This window comes from Pteropus medius, unplaced genomic scaffold (assembly GCF_902729225.1).
Source record: "Pteropus medius unplaced genomic scaffold, Ma_sr-lr_union100, whole genome shotgun sequence".
In the NCBI taxonomy this organism is placed as follows: domain Eukaryota; kingdom Metazoa; phylum Chordata; class Mammalia; order Chiroptera; family Pteropodidae; genus Pteropus; species Pteropus medius.
Genome location: NW_024356336.1, coordinates 5,430,991 through 5,454,429, shown reverse-complemented (window position 1 = coordinate 5,454,429; position 23,439 = coordinate 5,430,991). Strand labels below are relative to the sequence as shown.

Genomic DNA, 23,439 nt, shown 5'->3' with positions numbered 1-23,439 from the left:
AAGGCCTTGCTCAAGGTCACAGAGCAAGTCAGTAGCATAGCTGCAGTGCTCAGGGGACAAGAACCCCGACTTCTGCCCAGTGTCTATGGGTATGCACCACGGCCACACCCACTCGGCAGAGTGCAGAACCAGGCGGGCAAGGCAAGGGGCGTGGCTTACTTTCGCCCCTCCTCCTCCTCCTCCGAGTTCAGCGGGGGAGGCCTTCCTCCAACCTTCTCCGCTCCAATATGGCTGCACGGCTGTGCAGCATCTCTGCAGCGGCGCGGCGGCGGCTGCGGAGCCCCGAGCTCCGCGCCGGGAATGTTGCGGCTGCGGCTGTGGGGCGGTGAGAGCCGGGCGGGGTTGGGGCAACCTGCGCGGGGCTTGCAGGGGAGGAGGACAGGGTCTGGGCCTGAGGGATGGGCAGAGACTCTGGCTTGGAATCTATGCGTTAGAGGCGGGGGCAAGTTCTAGACCTGGGGAAGAGCTCTGAGCAAGAATGGGGGAGATGGGAAAGATATGCACAGAGTCTTGTCCTAGCAGATACCTGGCTCTGAACAGAGAATGAAAGATGGGGTGAATGGGAAGTGCAGGTCCTGGGTCCTGATAGTGGGAGCGGGCAGAGGGTAGGAGGAGTGGCCCCTTCCCTAGGCCTTTGTGGTGATTGTGAGAAAGCACCCACTGAGGCTTCTAGGAGAGGCAGCTTCCCCTTCGGGAAGTTCTGGGGAGAAGACATGGAAAGAACAATGGAGGATCCTCAAGGGCCATGGCTGCATAGACCCTTTACTCCCAACCCGAACAGTACAGATGGGTCAAAAGAGCCCTGAGAATGGATGGGAATTCCCCAAGGTCACTCCTCGAGTCCTGTGGCAGCACTGGGTCTAGACCCTGGTCTCTTGACACTCTGCTCTTTGCACTACAGCTAGTGGCCTCCTGGGAGAGGGAGGCTGGCTGGGCCACGCCATCAGCCTGGGTTTTAGTTTGGGCCCTGATCTGGGTGCAGGCAGGGCTTGGCCTCCTTGATTGGCCCTGGGCGGCCCCTTCCTCCTCCATCTCCAGGGCCCTGTACTTCCCCCATCTCTACACTTATCACCCTGTACTTGCTCGCCTGTCTCCTAGGCTAGACCGTCAGCTCATTTTTCTGTTTCCCTAACCTTTGGCACAGGGCTCAGGACAAGTGCTCAAGAATGTTTGCCAAGAAATGAGGACACCTGTCCCCCCACATGTGGAAAGGAAGCAGGGATGCCTCTGCCTAGCAGTCACAAGTGTGAAGCTGCAGAATTTTAGACCCTGCCTTGAGATGTTAGAGTGCCGTGCAGTGGGGCTTTGGGGCACTTGGGCAAGAGCTAGCATGTGCCCAATATTTGGGAAGAAAGCTGATATGGAAAGAGCCTGGAGTTTGCCTGGCACCAGCAAATCTAACTCAGCCTTTCTTGGTGGGGTGACCTTGGGTGGCCTCTTGAAGTCTGATTCCACATCTATAAAATGGGAGTAATAAAATAGTATATATAGAATTGTTGAGGATTTAAAAAGGCCATGTGTGTGAGGTTGCTAGCCCCTGGTGAACACGCAACAGAAGTTGCCCCTTACTCAAGCAGTTTCTGTGTGAGCCCCTCATAATATCTGGGCTGAAAGGGCCCTGGGGAGATCATAAGTCCCTTATTTTCCAAGTAAAGAAATCAAGATTGAGGAAGGGACCTCACTTTCCCAGGGTTACAGAATCAATTGGTGGTAGAAACCATCCAGAGGCCACAACAGGGGCATGGGACATAGAGGTTTCCTGCTGCTCCTCACTTGGTCAGTGACTTTGGATTAGGCACTGAACCTCTGTGAGCCTCAGTTTTTTTCTCTGTAAAGTGAGGATGGTGATCTCTGCTAAGTACTTTTTGCAGGATTGCTGTGAAGACACTTATCGAGTGAATGAATATCAAGTACTTCAAGGACTATTTTGCTGTTACTTATGCCTTGGTCCCATTTTGGATACTAGGGACATCTACCCCCCCCACCCCCACTCCACTGACCCTCAGTTGTCCCATATCTCTCTGGAGTTACTAGAGGGGCCAGCAGCAGCCCTTCTGGCCTCTCAGGTTTGTGGGCCGTGACATCAGATGGACCTGGATTGGATCCTCTTGACCACTGCTTAACGATCCTTGAATAAGGCATGAGACATCTCTGAGCCTCATTTTTCTCAAAAACATTTTGGGAGGATTAGCTCTTAGCACATAGTAAGTGCTCAATAAACAGCAGTTACTGTTACTGTCGTACCAATAATCCTGTTAACAGAACTTTAGTTCCAGTTCTTCTAGTGTGTCTTCTAAAGATACACTTCTGGAACAATAAGCAGAAATGTGGCCCTTTCTAAAGTCAGCCAACTCAAAACAGAAGAGTGTTTCAGAAGGTGCATAGAGCTCCCGAGCAAATAAAGCTAGAAAATTCTGGAGCATTTTCATATGGGGAGGCATCAGACTCTTGATCCCTAATGAGAGTGCAAATGTGTCATCTACTGAAAAGTTCTCATCTGGGACAAATATTGAGCAACTCTTGTGCCCAAAGCACTGTGCTAGGTATCCTGTGGGATGGAAGGATATTGGCTAGTGGCTTCTGGTGTTGAGAAGGTAAGACATATTCATATGATAATGATGAAAGGGCTAAGGGGGAACTATGAGGGGTGATTTTATGGGAAGGGCTAAACTGGACCAGCTAGGGCAGATCCCACAGATTGGACAAAGCTGTATTGTCTTTTTCTAGGCCTACGAGGCATTCTTAAGAGTTTAGATAACAATCTTTGGAATTTCTGGCATGATTTACTGAGATTACATTTTTAAAAAATGGGACTGATCTAGAGCAATGATTCTCAAACTTGAACATGCATCAGAACCCCCTGATGGGCTGGTTAAAACCCAGATTGCTAGGCCCACCCCCAGAGTTTCCATTCCAGTAGTTCTGGGATAGGGCCTGAGAATTTCTCAGGTAACCATAGTGCTGTGGGTCTGAGAACCACTGGGATGGGGAATTCTGGATTCGTAGTTATCAAATTTAAAAGAGAATTAATTCTGAAAAGCCTGGCAAAGTAGAGACATCCAGCCTTTGTTTCGTAGGCAGTGGGGAGCCATAGAAGACTTTTGAGCAGAAGAATAGCGTCACAAAAATGGTGCTTTCCAAAGATGGGTGGGCAGATTAGGAAAAATGGTGAAAGAGTGGGAGTGGGGAGATCAGTTAGGAAGTCATGTGGGAACACTGATACTAGCTGCCACTGTCACGTCAGGCCCTTTCTCTAAAGGCCCCTCCCCTTACCTCTATTTTACAGATGAGGAATATGAGGTTCAAAGAGAGATGAAGCTGAGCTGGGATTAGAACCTGAGTTTGTCCAGAAACTGTGCTCTTAAGCACTAATTCTCCTGGCAGTGGTGGGGATAGAAAGGGCCCCTGAGCCCCATGTCCACGCTCTGAATAAAGGTCCACTTTTTTGTTTCCTTTCTTCCAGCTTTTACCATTTTCCTGCAGCTCTATCTGAGCCCTCCCCCTACCCTAATTCCTTTCATTTCTGAAATATGGACTGAGCACGTGCCATGTGCCCAGCACTGTTCCAGGCACTGGGGAGACAGCAGGGATACACAGGACAGACAATATCCCTGTTGCCGTGAGGCTGCTTCTAGTGGGGAGACAATAAACAAGGCATAATAGAATAAGCAAAAAAAAAATATGTGTGTGTGTGTGTGTGTGTGTGTGTGTGTGTGTGTGTGTGTGTGTAGAATGTGTTAGAAAGAGCTATGGGGAAATAGAGAGCAGGACGAGAGGGCTTGGGGAGTTCAAAGGTAAGAGAATGCTTTGATTTCACTGAGAAAATATTTGAACTGAAAGTGTGAGCCTAAAGATGCTGGCTTCCAATTCAGACTCTGCCCTGGGATCTTGGACAGGTCCTTTCTTGGGTTTTACCTGTAGAAAAGATTTTTAGAGATAGGCTGCTCTACCCTGCTTGTTTGATACATGGGGAAACTGAAGCTCATAGGCAAGAAAGATTAGAGAGTGATGGGAAGACATGGGAGCCCATCAGAGGTCCTGGACCTCCTTTCTACTCCCCAGCACTCCAGCCCTCAGGCTTTCTCTCCATGGCTGGCCACTTGGTTGTTTATCTTGGTCAGATGTTAATGAATTACTTGAAGTCCAGTTCTGGAGCAAAGGTCTTGGTTGACAAATCATAGGAGGTGCTCTCCTCCCTGCCACTACCCTTTCTAAGGGAAGCATCCAGTCTACATTCAAACCGAAGGGCAGGTCCATCTGCTAGTGGTTTTGTTGAAAACACTTGGTTCTTCACAGTATCTTCCTGGTGCTCCCCAGGTTGGTACCTGACCCAATGTGGGGGCCGACTTTAGAGAAAAGAGCTGTGGGTTAGCTCTTACCTGAGCTCTGCCCCTGATTTGCTGTGACCTTGGGCCAAGTTCCCTAAACTCTCTTATCTTCTATTTTCTCATCTCAAAAATGGGGACACTAATAGTAACACTGTAACATCATTATGTAGATCCTTTTTAGTAGGATCATGCTACTAAAAAATCAATCACAGATCCCTGGCATAGAGAATGGCCTCAGCGAGTGTTATCTATAGCAAGGATCCCTTATTCTGGTCCAGAATTTTCATAGACCACACCACTTATCTGATGATAATTATCTTTTTGGTGTTTGTTAATGAAGCAAATACATGTATGATGACAGAAAGCCTCTGCACTCAGAAACACTTAAAACATTTTTCTTTTTGACTTTATATAAAATTATAATGAAAAAAGAAAAATTTAAAGCCCCCCTCCACCCTCCCCCGCTTTCTCAGGTAAGCAGTATTAATGGTTTGGGACAAATTTTTACTCATCTTTCTCTATGCGCATACAAATGTATCACTACTTTAAGATGCTTTTTTTTTTTTACTTTATCAGTCCCAGTGGCTGCTCCATATTTTGGGGGAAAAAATATTCAACTCTTTGAATTTGCAAGACATTTATTCTAGGCACAGAAAAATCTCAAAAAAGGCGAGGGCTGATGGCTCCACTACCAGGCTCCCTGGCTAGAAATCATTCAGTGGGAGACTTACTTTTCAGGCTTTGCCAGAAGCTGCTGGAACCTTGTGTGGCGAGTACAGTTACGGTCTGGCAGGACCTGGCATCAGGTCCCTCTGCTCTGAATGAGGCATATCATTCATTCATTCATTCATTCTCACGGGAACAGAACCCTAGAGGTGCACAGGACATATATTTGTCAATTAAATGTTGGCTACACAAGTGAATGAACTTTGCCTTGCAATGCCTTTTATCCCCTCTATTTGCCAAATCAGCCCTGAAGATTTGGAAACTGATCAGATCACCTCTGGAGAGCCTGCCCAGATTGCCAGAGGCTGAGTACAGGCTCATTTGCCTGGGCTCTCCCAGAGATACCTTCGGCTGTAATTGTGTTCCAAGGATCATTTCTTCCAGTGGACTGTGACTTCCTCAGGGACAAAGCTTATTTGTCTTTGGCTCTCCATTCGTGGGGGCTGGGAAGGGGCACTGGATAAGTGTAGTGTGAGCACTGGAAAGGATATGAGTGCAGCATTCTCATCAGAGGGGACAGAACTTGCAAGGAAAGCACAGAGTAAAAGAGCCTAGTGTGTTCAGGGAGGAGCGACACCTGGAGGGTGGGGTACACATGTGGGGGGCACACAGAAGGGGAAGCTGACAATATAGGTTGGGCTATCAAGGGCTTTGGACATCTGGCAAGGTGGGTTTGGGTTTGCCTCTTGGCAAGGGGCTGCAGTTGTGTTGCCCAAGTTGAGAACCCCTTGGAAGGGAGTGAAGTGGAGGCAGGGAGGCTGGAGAGACATAGGAGGTGGCACTGCCTCTTAGCCTCCTGAGGCTCTGCAAAGCTTTAAGAAGTAAACCGGGCAGCCAGGATCTCTGTAGAAGGGACCAGTTCTGCTCAACTGGCTTCAATAACATGTTACATTCTAGAGCTGCCATGGGATTCTGTGGCCCCATTCCCAGAAATGTGGGTCACCAGCCTGGGGGAGCAGGGCTGGTGAAAACAGATGGAAAGTCTGAGGCTCCCCGACCCTTGTATGTCCCCCTGAATTCTTTTGTCCTGCAGCTTCTATTCCAAGGACAATGAAGGCAGCTGGTTCCGCTCCCTTTTTGTGCACAAGGTGGATCCCCGGAAGGATGCCCACTCCACCCTACTGTCTAAGAAGGAGACCAGCAACCTCTACAAGATCCAGTGTGAGTGGCTGCTAAGCCAGCTCGCCCTCCTGGGGCCTCTAGAGGCCTGCAAGGCTCCCGTTGGGAGTCGAAAGGGGCTGGGATACCCTGAGCTGTCCTGGGAGCCCTGGCCCTATGGAGCTCCCCGCACCCCAGCTCCCCACAGAAACACAGCTTCTGCTTCACCTCCCACTCTTTGTCCTCTATTGCAGTTCACAATGTGAAGCCCGAGTGTCTGGATGCCTACAACAGCCTGACGTGAGCAACTACCTCCATCCACCTGTTCCAGGAGCTGCTTGGGTGGGGACTATACCCAGCCCAGTTCTCATAGAAATCCAGGGATGTAGATTTCAGAGCCAGAAGCTCTAAGGACATCTTGTCCAGACTCTCATCTTCGAGATGGGGAGACTGACACCCAGCCCTTATGCCTGAGTTGGAACCCTTATCTCAGGGGCCCTGGTGGCTGGTGTGAGCCCTCCCCACTCTCTGTGCCCCTCTCACAGGGAGGCTGTGCTGCCCAAACTGCACCTGGATGAGGACTACCCCTGCTCGCTTGTGGGCAACTGGAACACATGGTACGGGGAGCAGGACCAGGCAGGTGAGGTGCCCACCCCTCTAGCACCCTTGCCACCCAGCCCAGGCCTCCAGCACCTGTCATACCTGGTTGCCCTCTACTCCCTTTCTACAGCAGCAGTCATTGGGGTCTTTCTAATGCAATCCTTATGGGTTCACTCCCCTGTTCAAACACCTGTGTTGGCTCCCCTCTTGAGATGTTGCCCTTGAGATGGCCCATGAGGCTCTGCAAGTCCTTCCCTGCCCAGCCTCTGGCTTTATCTCGCCACATCCTCCTTGCTTACTGTGCTGTCCCACTCGAGACTTTTTTCAATTTTTCAGATCTGTGGTTTCACCCTCTAGTTCCACACCATTGTTCATGCTGTTTCCCCTGCCTGAAGCAGTCTTGCTCTCTTGCTTACTTTACCTGATTCACTCCTCTACTCATTTTTCATTTTGGTATAGACATCACCTCCTCCTAGAGGCCTCCCCTGATTCCTGCTTCCTGAGCTGGATCAGGCACCTCCCCTGACTCCCCAGCCTCCAGGACCTTGCCTCTTCACAACCCTGATCATGCACCCTGTAGTGTACTTGTCTGTCTCCCCATGTAGGTGCCTTGGCATTTAGATCTGCACTGTCCAGGAAGGTAGCCACTAACCACATGTAGCTATTTAAATTAGATAGAAGTAAACAAAATGAAAAATTTAGTTTCTCAGTCACACTAGCCACATTTCAAGTGCCCACTGATAGACACGTGGCTCATGGCTACCATGTTGGACAGCACACAGTTATAGAACATTTCCATTGTAGTAAAAAGTCCTTTTTGTGCTGATTTAGACTCTGCATGCAACAGGGAGCTTTCGTTGAACACTCCCAACAATGAGGAGCTCACTACTTCATAAGCTAAGCTGTCTCACCTTTTCACAGCCCTGATGATTGTATGTGTCTTTTAAAATATCTGCGATATGCAGGTAGAGTATCTTAATTATTTACTCTTTCAGTAACAGCCTCTGACACATTGAAAGGCAGATAAGAGAAAAGCAAAACTTTCCTCCCTTTTCCCGGCTGTTCTCCCAAGGATAGCAAGACTTTCTTCTACAATAACTAGGTTTCTTTGTTATTGTAAGGTGTATGAGTTTCCTAGGGCTGCCATGACAAAGTACCAACCATTGGCTGGCTTAAAACAACAGGAATCTATTCTGTCAAGTTCTGGAGCCCAGAAGTCTGAAATCAAGGTGTGGGTAGGGCCACACTCCCTACAAAGGCTCTAGGGGAGAATCTTTTCTTGCCTTTTCTGGCTTCTGGTGGCTGCTGGAAATCCTTGGCATTCCTTGGCTTGTAGATATGTCACTCCAATCTCTGCCTCCTTAGGCACATAGCATTATTCTGTGTGTTTGTCTTCACATGGTGTCCTCTCTGTGCCTGTGTCCAAATCTCCCTCTCCTATGATATCAGTCATTGATTTTAGGGCCCACCCAGTATGACCTCATCTTAGTTTGATTACATCTACAAAGACGTTATTTTCAAATAAGGTCACATTCTGAGTTTCTGGGTAGGCATGAATTTGTTGGTGAGAGGGGAATGCTATTTAACTCAGTACAGAGGTTATGATAACAAATTCAAACAGTACAAGAGTTTTCAGTGAAGAGTAAGCCCCCTCCTTGCCTGTGGTCCCAGGCTTCAGTTCTTTGCCCCAGGGGCATCTCCTTTCTCAATCTCTTAGATCTCCATCTACAGATGGTGCTTAGACCAGCATCTGTGGAGATGTCTGTCTATCCCTAAACACATGTGGTACCATACCGTACATGCTGTTCTGTTCTTTGGTTTCTTTTTTAAATTCACTGTCTTGGAATATTCCATCTCAGCCCATCAGACCTACCCCCTACTTTTGTCTAGCATATTCCTCACAGGCCTGACTTTATGTCTGTCACTGCTCCTTGGGTACAAGTTCATATCTGATTCTTTCGTTGCTATTTAAGGAAGTAGATGGGAGCATTATTGTCATTTTCAAGGTGAAGACATCGAAGCCTAGAGGGGTCAGAGGCTACTTGATGGAGCTGGAGCTGAAACCTGGGTCTTCTGGGCTTGTGTCTGGGATCATCCCCTGCCCAACACTGCCACCCACCAAGGCAAAGGGAACTCAAAGAATCCTGATGATACAGAGAACCAACTGGAGACTACCTCTTTACATGCACACTTAGCCAACCTTGCCATAAGCAGGTCAGGGGGTCCTAGCAGCTTCCTGACCTGTACCTCTTACCCCCCAACAGTGCACCTGTGGCGATTCTCCGGTGGCTATCCAGCCCTCATGGACTGTATGAACAAGCTCAAGAACAACAAGGTATGTCAGTGTCCATTCAGCAAACCTTCTGGATATTGGTTCCAGCCTAGCCCTGTGCTGGGGCCGCCTCTGCCACCCCATGGGGCACACTGCCAGGACTGGGGTCTTCTCTTGGCTGCCATGCCCAGACTGCCATTCCTGCAGGAGTACCTGGAGTTCCGAAAAGAGCGGAGCCAGATGCTGCTGTCTAGGAGAAACCAGATGCTTCTCGAGTTCAGCTTCTGGAACGAGCCACAGCCCAGAGCAGGCCCCAACATATATGAGCTGAGGACATACAAGCTCAAGGTACCTCCCTCCTGCCAGATCCCCACCTGCTCCTGCCTTCCCTGCTGCAGTGCTGTTTTACAGGTGCCCTAGCACCTAGACTGGGGCTTCTGGCCTCTCCCTCTGGGCCCAGAACAGAGGTGTGTATACACCTGTGCACATGTATACACCCAGGTGCAAGTCAGGGCCTCTAAATGAGGCCAGGCAGCCCCAGGAGCTGGGAGACACAATGCTTTCTCATCTCCATCCAGCTGTGATGTTGGAAATCCAAGGTGGGGCTCATTACCATCCTTTCTTGGTTCTCTTTCAGCCAGGAACCATGATCGAGTGGGGGAACAACTGGTGAGTGGCAGTGCCAGGGGCTCAGGGTGGGATGGTTGGGGAAATCCTGCTCACCTGCACTAGCAAGGCTCCTGGCGGGGGTGCTCCTTTCCCAGGGCCAAATGGCAAGGAACCCAGCAACCTCTGCCTCTCACGGATCCAGGAGAAGGATCCAATGAGGAGGTGAAGATCTGGAGAATTTTGAGACCTCCCCTGGAAAAACATCCAGACAGCAGCTTCACCTCTGTCACCCCATTCCCTAACCATGTCTGAGAGCCGGGGGACCTACCTCAGGCCTCTCTCTTAAGATGTGGTCAAGAAATCAGCCCGGAGACACGTCAGGGGGCTCTTTGTACCGGCCTTGGCCTCTGCCCCACACTCTTCTGTCATCCCCAGGGCTCGGGCCATCAAGTACCGGCAGGAGAACCAGGAGGCAGTGGGCGGCTTCTTCTCACAGATAGGGGAGCTCTACGTTGTGCACCATCTCTGGGGTAGGCTGTGGACCCTCCAGAAGCTTTCTGCTAGTCCCCTTTCTCTGCTGTCACTCTGCATAGACAATGTGATTAGTGCCCTTGGAGAGCTTAATGTTCTAGCACAGGGAGACAGCACCTCAGACATAAACTAACAAAAAAGATAATTTCAGATTATTACAAATAATAGAAATGATGAATAAAAGCATGGGAACCTACATTGGCTAGAATAGAAAAAGAAGGCCTCTCTGAAGAGGTAAAACTGTAAGCCCAGCTAAAGAATGAGAAAGAAACAGCTGTGAATGACTAGGGAAGGGCATTCCAAATAGAGGGAACATGGGCAGAGGCCCTGCACTGGGGAAAGGCCTTCAGGGTTTTGAGGAAGGCAAAGGAGGCTGGTGTGGAGAGTGGGGAAGAATGTGAGGAGATCAGGCTGGGCCTTGCCGACCTTGGGGATGGGTTGGGATATGTTTTAAATGCAACAGGAGGCTGCTGCAGCATTTTAAGCAGCATAACATGACCTGATGTGTGTTCTGATTCCTCTGGCTGCCATATGCTTTGCCGAGAGCATTTTGCAGGGAAGCGAGAGAGGAACTGGGGCAAGAAGAGGAGGACTCTAGAACTCCCAAACTCCTGCCTGAGCAGCTGCGTGTTGCTTACTGAGACCCTAGGAGTAGGTTGGAAGGGTTAAGTGTGTAATTTTGGCCCTCAAAAGTGTTACGTTTGAGACGCTGACATATCCAAGTGGAGATGTTAAGTGGGCACTAGATATATGAGTCTGGAGCCTGAGGGAGAGTTCTAAGCTGGAAATGTAAATTTGGGAGTTGTAAACGAATGTACTGATTAGACGAGATTGTCAAAGCAGACAGTGTTTGCTAATAGTCTGAGGCGTCAGGGAAGAAGAAACAGCAGGGCAGGGTTTGGGGTGGGAGGGCCCTGTGCTGGGTACAGGGTCAGATCCTCTGTGCCCAAGGAATGAGGCAGTACCTTTCCCACAGCCTATAAAGACCTGCAGTCTCGGGAGGAGACTAGAAACGCTGCCTGGAGGAAGAGGGGCTGGGATGAAAATGTCTACTACACAGGTGAGCACCTTCTTTGGGAGCTCAGTGGAGCCCTTGGAGCTCATTTGCTAGGAGTCCTATCTGAGGGTGGAATCTTGTCTGCAAGGAGAGGTAGCCTCAGTTGGTTACCTCCAGTGATGGATAACTCACTTTTAGTTAAATGAGTTAGTGGGTTTCTATTCTGGTGGCACACTCTACATGATCTGTAGAATCCTAAGTGAGTGCTATAGGGGATGATACAACAAACAGAACCAAGAGGACCCTGCCTCAGAGAAGTGGAGTAGCTGTGACCTTAGGCATGGTTCTCCACCTCACTGAGGCTATTTCCTCATCTGTAGGATGGCAGTCGTGATAGAGCCTGCTTCTGTGGGCCAGAGGGAGGAATCTAGGAGCTTATTTATGAAAAGTGCTTTGCCCACACTCTGGCACAAAGGAATCACACAGCAAATTTTTTAGAGAAAGTTTTTTTGCTCAAGGTTTTTGCCACTTTGCTGGGCCCCCTGAGAACCACCTGGAGTCAGCAGGTATTGATTGAGCCCTCACTGTGTGCCTGGCACTGTGCTGGGCCAGTGGCCATGGGGCCCAGAATGAACAAGAGCCTGGCCGTGCCCTTGGGGAACTTAGATTTGGGCTTCCGCACTTAATAACTGCTGTGGGAAAGAATGCGTCTCCTGGAGGAGATAACTAGAGCCTTGCTCTTCAAAATGTGGTCCCAAAAGAGTACTATCAGCATCCCTGGAACTTTTAGAAATGCTAAATCTCAACCTCCACTGAATTCAAATCTGTGCTTTAACAAGAAGTGTAGGTAATTTATATGCATAGTAAAGTTTGAATAGCTCTGAGCAGGAGGAAAGTGACCTCAAGGGTGACCTTGGGTTGATTTGCTTTGGGTTGTGGTCTCCTATTTATAAAATGATGCAATTGAACTAAATCTGTGTTTTTCACACCTTGGCCACTTGACCTCCTCACAGCTTTTGTCCTACTAGTTTATTACTGCTACAATTATTTTCTTTAAATCCCCCTACTTTGTTCTTCACCTAACTTTGTCCTGAGAAGTAGTATCTGTGAGATTACTTTTTACTATTCTGGTTAATTTTTTTTCACATGCACAGGAAAATAAATGTGTAATTACGAAAAAATTTTTAAATGTTGCATTTTATCACCACCTAAGTCCCCTCTTCTTTCAGAGTTAGAAAGACCTCCATGGGCCATTCCAGGGGGGCAGTGGGGCTTTTCCTGTTTCAGCATCCCAAGCCTCTTCCCCCTTCAAAATCCAATTTCAGCCCTCTCCATGACCTCTGCCTCTCTCTCCACAGTCCCCTTGGTGCGACACATGGAGTCTCGAATCATGATCCCTTTGAAGATCTCGCCTCTCCAGTGATGCTGCTACTGACTCCATCTCCTTCCCCTTTTCCTTTAGGGCAGCCATGGACAGGGGAGCTCCCAGTCCTGCTGTCTTGGTTTTCTCTCAGATCTGAGAGGACTCTAGGGGCTAGTGCTCAGCTCAGACAAGGGGGAGCTGAAGGATGACAGAGTTCAGAGGACTTGCAGCTCTGCCCAGACCCTTCCTACCTTCTCTACCTATTCTTCCCCTGTGCTGGAATCAGTTTTTAATTTCTCTGAATGGAAAACAGCAACTTTTTATGTCTTCTTACATTTCCCCCTAAGATTACTCATCTCAAGGCCACCAGTCCACAATTATCACCATGAAAACCCTCAGTTTTAGCTTTAGTTGCACAAAAAGTGGTGTGTCCAGTGAGTAGAGATGGGGTGGGAAGGGTCACACCAGTCCAGGCTCTTAGGAATTCCCTGGTCTTCACTGGGCCACCCACTTCCTGGATAGTCTGAACTTAGTCCCTCCTGCTGAGGAAGAACCTAGAACTGCCACAAAAAGTAAAGGGGAAAACCTTCAAGTTAGCAAAGTCTTCAGGAGGTCCACATTGTCCACCCAGAAAGGCCAGGAAAAGGGAGCTGGGAAGGATCTGGGGACAAGAAACAATGGAACAGGAACAGGAACCCAGAACTAGGAATCTAGAAGGTAGAACTTAGAATTCAGAAATTGGGTTTGAACTACAGAACTTGGAATACAGAATGGGGAAGATAGAACACAGGTGACAGAAGACCACTTGGGGAGAGATTCCTAATACGAGACGGCTTTTAACTGGAGAGAGGCTCATCTGTTTCTCTGTATATAATGAGTTTGAAAACTTGAATATGTAGTTCCAGCCCTTCCATGCAGGGGATCTCCTGCCCTCCGTTTTCCTTTCTGCAGGTAAAAGACGGGCCAGGGCCTGTATTCTCACCCTGCATCCCTTTTTTCCCTCTTTACTTTCTGTCAGCCCAACCCTCATTCAACTGGACCACTGGGTGTGTGAAGTAAGGTCAGTGATTTAGGGGGCCTCCTTAGTGACCTCCACACCTCATGAACCTCTGGGTAGCTTGAGTCTGCCTCCCTTTCAGGAAAATGTGTTCTGGAGTTGCTGATGAAAACAATTAAATGTTTACTATAAACTACGGTGTCCTTTATTCATCTACAAGAAACTCTGGCAGGTATCCAAAGCAGGGCCAGCTTCCCAGTTCCAACTGGCTGATTTACCAACTGGAGGGTATTGTGCTCCCTGAAAAACTTCACAAGAGAGGGCTTCCCCTCATGGTAGAAGGAATTGCCCTGTATAACCAGGGATTCAGGAAACCAGTGTTTCTATCTCCAGATAAGTAGGATTTACACCAAGTCCTGAATCCTGCCTGTACAATTCTACCAGGGATAGAAAACACAAGTTTTCAAATGCTGCATTAGAGTTGTGACTCTGCCCTGAGCAAATTCGGCCTAAAATGGGAAACTACTGATACACCTGGGGGAAAAACAAGTGTAAGATGAAGTTAATGCCCTCCCTAACCTGCTGCCCTCACTAGGGTAGGCTGTTAAAGTGAATATGACATTGGTTAAGAATCCAGGTCATGCTGTCTAGTGGCAAACGAGTTAAACTATCAAACATCAAAATTAGAAACCCCGTCAAAAAAAAAAAGATTCAGGTTATGGAGGCAAATCCACGGGAGCCCAAATCTTGACATTACCACGCTCTTGTGTTATCTTAGGCTTTAGACAAACTCAACAGATACTTAGTGGAGCGTCTCCTTGTTGCTGGGCATTACTTTAGGCGCTGGAAAGAGCAAAGGACGCACATAAGAGTCTTTGCCCTTGCAATCTGTTTCCTGGCTTTAGGGGGCAGTGTGAGGGTATTGGCAGTTGTGACCCGCCCTGACAACTCAGGTGCCGCGGTTCCACGTCACCCAGCAGCAGCCTGCACGGCAGACCGCCTGCCGTGACCCGCCTTGGCGCATCACTTCCGGCCTCCGTGCCTCGCTTCCGGCCGGCCGCTCCTTCCTTCCGCTTCTCTATGGTGCATTGACCACAGTGTCTACGCCGCGGGAAGAGACTCGCTCTATTGTACATGTTCGGGTGCGGTGTGGTGAGGAGGGGAGATTGGGACCGCGGCCGGGCGGCGGTGCAGGGCCCAGCGCTTTGGGACTGAAGTGTTGACGGTTCAGAGTGGGTCCTCGGGCTGAAGTCCGATCAGGGTTTTCTGTCATTACTCCCTGGGGTTCCCGGCCACTGGCCGCTGCAGCCTCAGTTTCCTCATGTGGAAAACGTTGGCTTCAACGTTGTCAGGCCCCACATGTATTCTCTAGATCAGGGATCTCCAACCCCCGGACCAGTTCCTGTCTGTGACCTGTTAGGAACTAGGCCGCACAGCAGGAGATGAGCAGCGGCTGAACCTTCATCTGTATTTGCAGCCGCTCCCCAGCGCTAGCATCATCGCCTCAGCTCCACTTCAGATCATCGGGCATTAGATTCTCATAGGAGCACCGGTCACTGGTGCCAAAAAGGTTGGGGACTGCTGCTTTAGATGACCACAACGGGACAACGATGGTGGTGGTGTTAACAGCTCACATTTATTGTGCGCTTATGTGTTCCAGGCGCTCTTTACTATGTTGCCAAAGCTGAGATTTCCCACACTTAAGCCTTTCCAGTCTCATCTTTATGAGTTTCACCTTTGTGGCTCTGGCCAAATCAACTTACCTTGTAAGACTGTTTTACTAAAGATTTTTAATCAAGTGACTTTTGAGTTTTAAATTTACTTTAAAAAGAAATTTTAAGTCTACTATAAATATAAAACTTCTTTCACTTGTCATATGCAGAAGATAATGCTAAAAATCAATATATTTAATATGAAACAGGTCATCGTTAATAATTTGGTCAGATTTAAGTTTACAGCTCTAAGACAGTACTATTGTTAAAGGAATATTGGCGTTCATAGATGTTAAAGGTATTCTAGGAAAATGAGACGTTCTCCTTAAAGCAATCAAAATTTTCTAAGAAGAATTGAAAAGGGATTAACTTTTTCCTCAGGTGTTCAGCATTATTTAAAATCATCTATGTGCCATCTAAAGCCTCTCTTCCAGAACATCTTCATCACCTTCCCCACTGGAGGACATTTCTGTGTTAGTGTCCACAACAACCCCTGAGGTAGGAGCTTTTATTCTCATTTGATCTGTGCGGAAACAGCCAGAGAAAAGTGAGGTGATTTGTTACAGGAATCATGGCCATTAACTAATAGAGTGGAGACTCCAATTCAGGACTTCTCTGACTCTACTATGATGAGCTGTTGGCCTTCTCAATAATTGTTGATGACAGATTGATTGAGATAAGAGGGATAGTGCTGTGCACCTCGGGGCTGTGGTGACAACCAGGAGTAGTAGCAGAGGGAGGATGCTTTTTGACCCTAGAGCTTCATGAAATGTAGGCTCTGTTCTTTTAAATTTTAGGGTCAACCAAGGAGTTGATGGCATCGCCAGATGAGATGGTGGCAAGACTAGGAGGCACAATAATGTAGTTGTCAAGAACACTGATGTGGCATCAGATGGACCCAAGCTTTAGCATACTAGCTGTTTGACCTTGGGCAAATCATACACCTTTCTGATCTTTAGTGTTCTCATCTATAAAATGGTACTTGTTCTTATCTAAAAGTTTTGTTAGAAAGATCAAATGAGAACACACTTAAAGTGCTTAGATCAAGGTCCAGCACACAGTGATAAATCAGTAGTATTGGGAATGGGCTTAAATGCCAGCCTGAAGAGTTTGGTCAGTGGAGTAGTGCCTTTAAAGGAGGTGGAGGTGGAGATAAGTTATTTTGGACAGGCTGAGGATGATTCCCCTTTTTACAGAGGATTAAATAGGCTTTGGAGGGTTGAGTTACTTTTCTTGAATTACCAAGGGTGTAAGTAGCCAAAACTGCTAGTTAAAGTTAAGTATTCTGACTCCAGGAAAATTTCCAGTTCCAATTCTGGAAAATCTCAAAAGCTTTCTCCTTTTAACAGGCCTCTTTTTCTGCCTGACTTCACCAAACAATCATGTCATCGGAATCGAGCAAAAAACGGAAGCCCAAAGTGATCCGAAGTGATGGAGCTCCAGCTGAAGGGAAGCGTAATCGTTCGGACACTGAGCAGGTGAGATCAGCCGGGGCTGCCATGCTGCTAAAAAATTGCAGTTTGTGGCCAAGTTTGTGGCTCTCGGTTTACAGCAGCTGAGGGTCACAGAGACAACCTCTCAAGTGGTCACTGCTTAACCAGGTGCCCAGAATTCACTTGGCTCTACAAAGCCTGAGTAGCTACATCAGGTTTAACTGTAGCATCCCAAGAACCAGCAAGCCTATATTAGACATGATTGTTGTCTGAACAGAGAATGCATTCTAGTATAGTGTATGTCTTCAATTTTCCTGATGATCAGAAGAAGGCAGTCCATATGCAGCATACCACTGGAATTTTAAAATGTGGCATCCCTGGCCTGCTACTGAGACAGTACCAGAACCACGTGTCTGCAGAACCTCTTTTGTGGCATGAAAGCTCATGTGTCAGCAGGTTCTTTTGCTATTCCTCTGTCCTTGAATCTGTCTACCTAATTTATGACTTAACTGTTTGGATCATTTGGTTATGTTTTTCATTTGTTTTTAAAACTAGAATGGAGAGACATAGCAGCTTAAATTTGAATAGAAAATTATACTTAACCTCAGATTTAGGAAATCAAGATTAATGAAAAGACTTATCATTTCGGGGGCATTGATTCTGACTCTCTTGTTTAATTGACATAACATTATGTTAGTTTCAGGTGTACAAAATGATTCACTATTTGATATATTGCAAAATGATCACAATAAGTCTGGTTAACATCTGTCATCATACGTAGTTACAAAATTTTTTTTATTGTAATGAGAACTTTTAAAGTCTACTCTCTTAGCAACCTTTCTGGAGTGCAATACAGTATTGCTAACTACAGTAGACTCTCCATTAAAGAGATGTGTTCTGTTTACTCCAAAGGCTGGGAGACCAATATTTTAGTCTCTGTTAAAGCTTGATTTGACCATCTAAACATCCATCCATAGGAATTTGGTTGAATTAATTTTGGTTTATCTATATAGAGGATCTATAGCTATCATGTAGCCATTTTGATGGAGATCTGTATTTATTGGAATGGGAAATTGCACTAAATAGCATATTCCATTTTGTTTAAAAATAAAATTTGTACTTATCCACAGAATTAACAGTGGAATTATTTGAGGCTGGGAGTTGAGATTATAGCAGTCTTTCATTTTTTTTTTTTTAAATGCCTACTGCACCTGGAATTCCTAGGTAGTCTCCCATCCAAGTACTAACCAGGCCCGACCCTCCTTAGCTTCCGAGATCAGATGAGATCTGGCATGTTCAGGGTGGCATGGCCATAGTCATTTTGTTCTTGATATTCCTCACTGTTCTGAATTTCTGTCACCAAGCATGCTTTATTTTATAATTAGAAAGAGGAAAAGAAGAAAAACATTTGAGGACCAGATACTTTAGAGACCTGATTTGGGGCTTCATTGTTACTGATCCCAGCCTATGTCCCTGGTCCCAACAGGTAGACTTTTACTCCCCACTCAAGGCCTGTATCCTTGCCTCCACAGGAAGGTAAATACTACAGTGAGGAAGCTGAGGTGGATCTGCGGGACCCTGGCAGAGACTATGAACTATACAAGTACACATGCCAGGAATTACAGAGGCTCATGGCCGAGATCCAGGACCTGAAGAGCAGGGGAGGCAAAGATGTGGTAAGGACTGGACTAGACAAACATGAACCTGGTGGATCTGCACGGATGGACCTGTTCTGCGCTTTCCAGAACCCTTCCTGATCTTGATCTTCTGTTTTAGCTACAAATAGGTAGCCTGGGGCTCCAAAGACCTGCCTACTAATTTACTGGAATGTCTCATCACCACCAATGTCTCATCATCACCGGTTACAGTAATGAAAGTATAGGATAATTAATTTTTTCCATAACTATAATTTGATAATTCATCCAACTAATATTTATTAAGTGCTAGACATTTTGCTAGGTGTTGAGAAATGATAGTACATGTAAATTCCCTTGCTGTCATAAGGATGGATATGTATAAGTAAATCATAGAGACCAAAAATGAAATATTAATATTAAATGAATAAACCAGGCTTCAGGCAGAGAAAATAAGTGTGACTAAAAACTAGATGGATGAGTTCAAAACAAAACAAAATCCATATTTTTCCAGGAAGCTCACTTGTTTGTGCTTATACTGGCTAATATTATTAAGATTATTACGTCTTATGTATTTCACTATAGCCAAGCTTTATAACTGTAATTCTGTTTTCATTTAAATTATTCTATAATGTTATTTATAGAGGTCAAATTGTATGGCAATATGTTGCTATCGTTAGGCTCTCTGTGTGCAATATGTAGGAACAGATAATTGTGCATTGGCTGTGCTTGCTCCGTCTTTGTTTCCTGTTGCTTCTGTCCAAGCAGAAATTGCTTTTTTGCCTGGGAACCTTAAGCATTTCTCTTACATAGTCATTCTTTCATTTCCTTTGGACACTTTTCATGGTTCTGAGCTCCTTCTGTTTTGGGGGCTGAAGGAAACCCAGCCAGCACCTGTTATTGAGGTGTTTACCAGTTTTTCTTTATCCACAGGCAGTTGAACTTGAGGATCGGAGAATCCAGAGCTGTGTGCATTTTATGACTCTGAAGAAGCTTAACCGATTAGCTCATATCAGGTTGAAGAAAGGAAGAGATCAGACCCACGAGGTAATAGTTGAGAAGTTTAACCTTCCTTCTCCTTCTTCCTCTCCATCCCCTTTTTCATCCCCTCTACCCACTCTCTCAGTTTGCTGCTACCCTGCACTGCCCAACTCTGACTTGCCCCACTCACCTCCGACCTTGTCCTTCTTTCAGGCCAAGCAGAAAGTAGACGCCTATCACCTGCAACTCCAGAACCTGTTGTATGAAGTAATGCACCTGCAGAAGGAGATTACTAAATGTCTGGAGTTTAAGTGAGTTTCGGAGGACAGAGCTTTGGCAAGGTGGTCTGTTGGTAACTGTTTTATCCTACATAGCTCTTTGAGAGCTAGTCTCTTAAAAAGAAATCAGATGAGTGCAGAGACTGTAGAACCTGGGAGAAGGTTAGTACATAGTCTCTGCCAGGGTCCCGCAGATCCACCTCAGCCTCCTCACTGTTAGATAGATCACTTTGAGTGGGAAAATTGGAAGCAGTATTTTCAGGCTGCATGAAGAAACTCAGAAGCCTGTCTGATCCTTTTGAATTTTGAGCTCTGCACTTGGTCAAAGGCAGTTGTCTCTCCCCAGCAGAGACCTTTACATTTATTACAGGTTTGATTCCTGGGTACCTTGTATGGGAGCAAGTCATATCCTTTTAACCATTTGGCTCAATTTTCAACTCTAAAGTTCCAACAATTCATTTTTGCAAATGGATTTTATTCTTTCGAATCTGAATTTCTTGCTGTTTAGCTGCCTTCAGGTGAACGAACTAGAATTTGGTGATGTTCTTAAAATGTAATGCCTTTTGTCAAATCCACGCTGAGAAATGAGAAAGAACAAGTAGGCAGAGGAAGAGAATGGAACGTGTTCTTGTTTGGTTAGACCTATTTGTGCAAACTGAAAGAGGCAGGTTTTTAGTTGTAATATACTTGGGGTTGGGGGCACATTAGATATTGGGTCTGGTATATTTTTAGTAATGATGATACTGATTTTTGAGAGGTATCTTATCTGCTCCATAAATTCATCACACAATAATACTTAAATACTAATAGAGATAAAACCCACATCAGGTCCATACCTGAGTTAATAATATTGTACCATTGTCAGTTTCCTAATTTTGACAGTGTACTATGTTTAGGTAAGATATTATTGGGAGAACCCAGGGGAAGGTTACACAGAGGAAATAAACTCTCAGTACTATTTTTGAAACTTCTCATGAGTCTTAAACTATTTAAAAGTAAAAAATATAAAAACAAAGTAAAAGAATGTGATGCCTCAACCTGTAACCATCACTCAGATGAAAGCTGGCAAAGAATACAGCAGACCTTGGGCTTATGGAGAGGCAGGTGGCCACGGTGGACCCTGGAGTCAGACAGCCTAGGTTCAAATACCAGCTCTGCCACTCACTAGCTGTGTGACCTTGGGCAAGCTGGTTAACTACAGAAGCCTCCGTCTCATTTGAAAAGTGGAGATAAAAATCCCCACTTTATAGAGTTATTTTGAGAAGTGAGGTAAAGATGACATACAGTGGGTACTTAATTCATGGTAGCTGCTGTTGTTATTGCCATCATCTGTCTACAACCTGTGCTCTATGTTAATGCAGGAAAGAGTATTGGATTTTTTTTATACATGGCGTCACTATACATGTAACAATTAAAACCTTTCATATTCGGTTAGATCTTCCCCATCCCATGGTTATGTAGTTACTATTTTGAACTTAAATGCAGACCTTTATGTTTATTCCTGTTAAATAACATTTCTTGGTTTCAACCTGACAGTTTAGGCCTAGACCATAGTATTTTTATTTGACTTTTTAAGCTCTTAGCCCTCTCGTTCAGCTTGGAGATGTCTATAAATTTGGTAAGCATCCCTTCCAGGTGTTAAGCTAATTCTTGGATTAAAAGGTTAGACAGCATGGTTAAGGATCCTGTGGCACGTCACCAACTACCTCTCTTTAAACTGAAATACCTGCTAATGAGCGTTTTCTGAGAAGACTGGATTCCAGGTCCCTGCGTAGCTGCAGATCTGGGCTAAGTGGATGTACATGGTGGGGTTGAGGGGAACCATGGGCCTGCTTAAGAATGGCAGAGTGAAATTTGTTTTTGTCTGCAGGTCAAAGCATGAAGAAATTGATCTAGTCAGTTTAGAGGAGTTCTATAAGGAGGCTCCTCCAGATATCAGCAAGGCTGAAGTCACCATGGGAGACCCTCACCAACAAACCCTTGCACGTCTGGATTGGGAGCTGGAGCAGCGGAAAAGGTGGTGTTTCATCCTTCTTGACCTTGTTAGCCTGTGCAGACACACGGACCTTTACCCATGGGGATCCGTCCTTTATCATGACCCAAATCAGACAGTAAAGTGCTGGGGAACCAGCAGAATAGTTTCTAAGACAAAATCTCACATTGTGATTAACTCACACCTAATAGTTTAGACTTGGCCAGCTGCATCATGGGTGGGTTTGAATTGCTTAAAGCTGTTAACAGGAAGATGGAGTAACTTTTCCTTTAAAATTTTAACACCTGAGACCTAAATACTTTTTGTACCATGAATCTAATTTTGTTTTTTGCCTTTTCCCCCTACCTATAACAGTGTCCCTGTGGTATTTTAAAGCTTTGTAAACATTATTTTAGGTTTTACAACATTTTCATGTATAGACAAATTGTAATTCATGTAATCATTTCCCTGTTGGATTGGACTTAATTTAGGGTGTTTAAGTAATGCTTTAATAAGGCACACCTTTACATATAAAACTTTCCTGTACTAATAAAGAGCTTTTAGTTATTAACTGTAAATAGAATGTTTATACTGTGTAATTTAATCTAGGTCTTTGTAAGAGCTTTTTTTTCATACTGGACTTTTAATGGCTGCATCTCTTTCATTATGGTGACTTTTTTCCCTTTCATATTTGTATAAGAATTGTAGGGCTTGTGGTTAGCACATCTGCTTTTTTATTGGAGAATCGGCTGCTTTTATTCCTTGCTTTTTCTGTTATAGAATATATTCTGTGCCTTTGGTTCATGTTATGAATTTAATAAGCACTAAGTCTGGTTCTTAAGGAATTGGTATCAGTTTTTAGGAAATGGGGCTGGCCCGTACCTCCCCTGTCCAGTACACTGCTTGCCCTGGGCACAGGCTAAGCTGTGAATGTTGCTTTCCTGTGGCACTTGTCCGGAATCCATCTCCACCCTGTCCCACTCAGGCCAGTTTGTGGCTTGTTTGGGACTTGTAGCTGCTAGGTCCACATGTTTATGAGAGTTTGGGTCTTGCCCCTAGAGGCAAGAAATGGAGCTGGAGATGACACAGGGGTATTTCCTAGTGGTATGGACAGAACCTTTTGAACCAGGTAGGCATGAATTTAAAACCCAGCTCTGTGCTTGCTCTTAACTGGCTGACCTTGGGCAAGTTAACCTACCTCTCAGCTTTCATTTCCTCCTTTGGGGATAAGAAAAGTCCCTGTCATCCAGGGTTTTTATAAGGATAAATGCAATAATGCTTATAAAGAGTTCTCAAAGTGCCTGGCACATCTTAAGTGCTAGGTAAACAGTTCATCACGATTGCTGTTACTAGGTGGATTCTGACAGTGAACTAGCATATCAAGATATCCCAGGAGAGCATCTAGTGATAGTGCTGTCCTTCCTAAACAGGCTGGCGGAGAAGTACCGTGAGTGCCTGTCCAACAAGGAGAAGATTCTTAAGGAGATTGAAGTGAAGAAGGAGTACCTGAGCAGCCTCCAGCCACGCCTCAACAGCATCATGCAGGTGAGTGTCTCCCCCACAACCCTTTCCTCCCAGTCTTTTGCTTTGCTTTCACTGAAGAACCAGTGAGACCTTTTTGACCTGAGGCCACCTGTACCCCCATCTCCATTCTGCCAGGTATGTTATCTGTTACCCTAATCCGTGTTAGAGAACAGTGCAGAGATGGTCCTGGCTGAAGTCCTACCCAACTGGTGCAATAATGTTGTGTCCTGAGTGGAAGAAATGCTGGCCAGGTGGGCTCAGGAGTACATACACACATTTACTTGGGCATTTTCTTTACACCCAGAGCCTCTGGGTAAAACATATTTGCAAACTATAAGTTTAGTTTACCCTCTGCATGGTCTCCAACAGCCCCCAGTCTCAGGC

At 46.0% G+C, this 23,439-nt stretch overlaps 2 protein-coding genes and 1 pseudogene across 12 annotated transcripts in view; 2 read left to right on the top strand and 1 right to left on the bottom strand.

The window, feature by feature from the left end:
* Positions 1 to 167: 167 nt before the first annotated feature.
* NIPSNAP1 (nipsnap homolog 1) lies at positions 168 to 13,714 on the top strand. 2 transcript variants are annotated; one of them, XM_039861977.1, is made up of 10 exons: positions 168 to 325; positions 6,088 to 6,215; positions 6,407 to 6,452; positions 6,698 to 6,792; positions 9,017 to 9,087; positions 9,232 to 9,372; positions 9,662 to 9,693; positions 10,069 to 10,163; positions 11,141 to 11,224; positions 12,520 to 13,714. In XM_039861977.1, exons 1-10 carry the CDS (start codon positions 228 to 230, stop codon positions 12,582 to 12,584), a joined length of 855 nt encoding a protein of 284 aa, XP_039717911.1. In that variant the 5' UTR covers positions 168 to 227; the 3' UTR covers positions 12,585 to 13,714. The 2 variants fall into 2 exon arrangements, with proteins under 2 accessions (XP_039717911.1, XP_039717912.1); XM_039861978.1 differs by lacking the exon at positions 11,141 to 11,224.
* Positions 13,715 to 14,523: 809 nt separating this feature from the next.
* The window catches only part of THOC5 (THO complex subunit 5), a 28,931-nt gene continuing 20,015 nt past the window's right edge, over positions 14,524 to 23,439 (top strand). For 2 of the 10 annotated variants that reach the window (XM_039861967.1, XM_039861976.1), the window contains exons 1-8: positions 14,524 to 14,673; positions 15,615 to 15,731; positions 16,583 to 16,711; positions 18,199 to 18,342; positions 19,234 to 19,347; positions 19,495 to 19,592; positions 21,430 to 21,576; positions 22,962 to 23,076. In XM_039861967.1, the coding sequence (XP_039717901.1) occupies positions 16,616 to 16,711; positions 18,199 to 18,342; positions 19,234 to 19,347; positions 19,495 to 19,592; positions 21,430 to 21,576; positions 22,962 to 23,076 (714 nt within the window). In that variant the 5' untranslated portion in view covers positions 14,524 to 14,673; positions 15,615 to 15,731; positions 16,583 to 16,615. Of the gene's footprint in view, positions 14,747 to 15,068; positions 15,092 to 15,181; positions 15,288 to 15,614; positions 15,732 to 16,582; positions 16,712 to 18,198; positions 18,343 to 19,233; positions 19,348 to 19,494; positions 19,593 to 21,429; positions 21,577 to 22,961; positions 23,077 to 23,439 lie in introns of those variants that run through there. The other 8 variants (XM_039861974.1, XM_039861969.1, XM_039861973.1 and 5 more) reach the window with 8 other exon arrangements.
* LOC120602050 (uncharacterized) lies at positions 17,866 to 17,984 on the bottom strand (annotated as a pseudogene).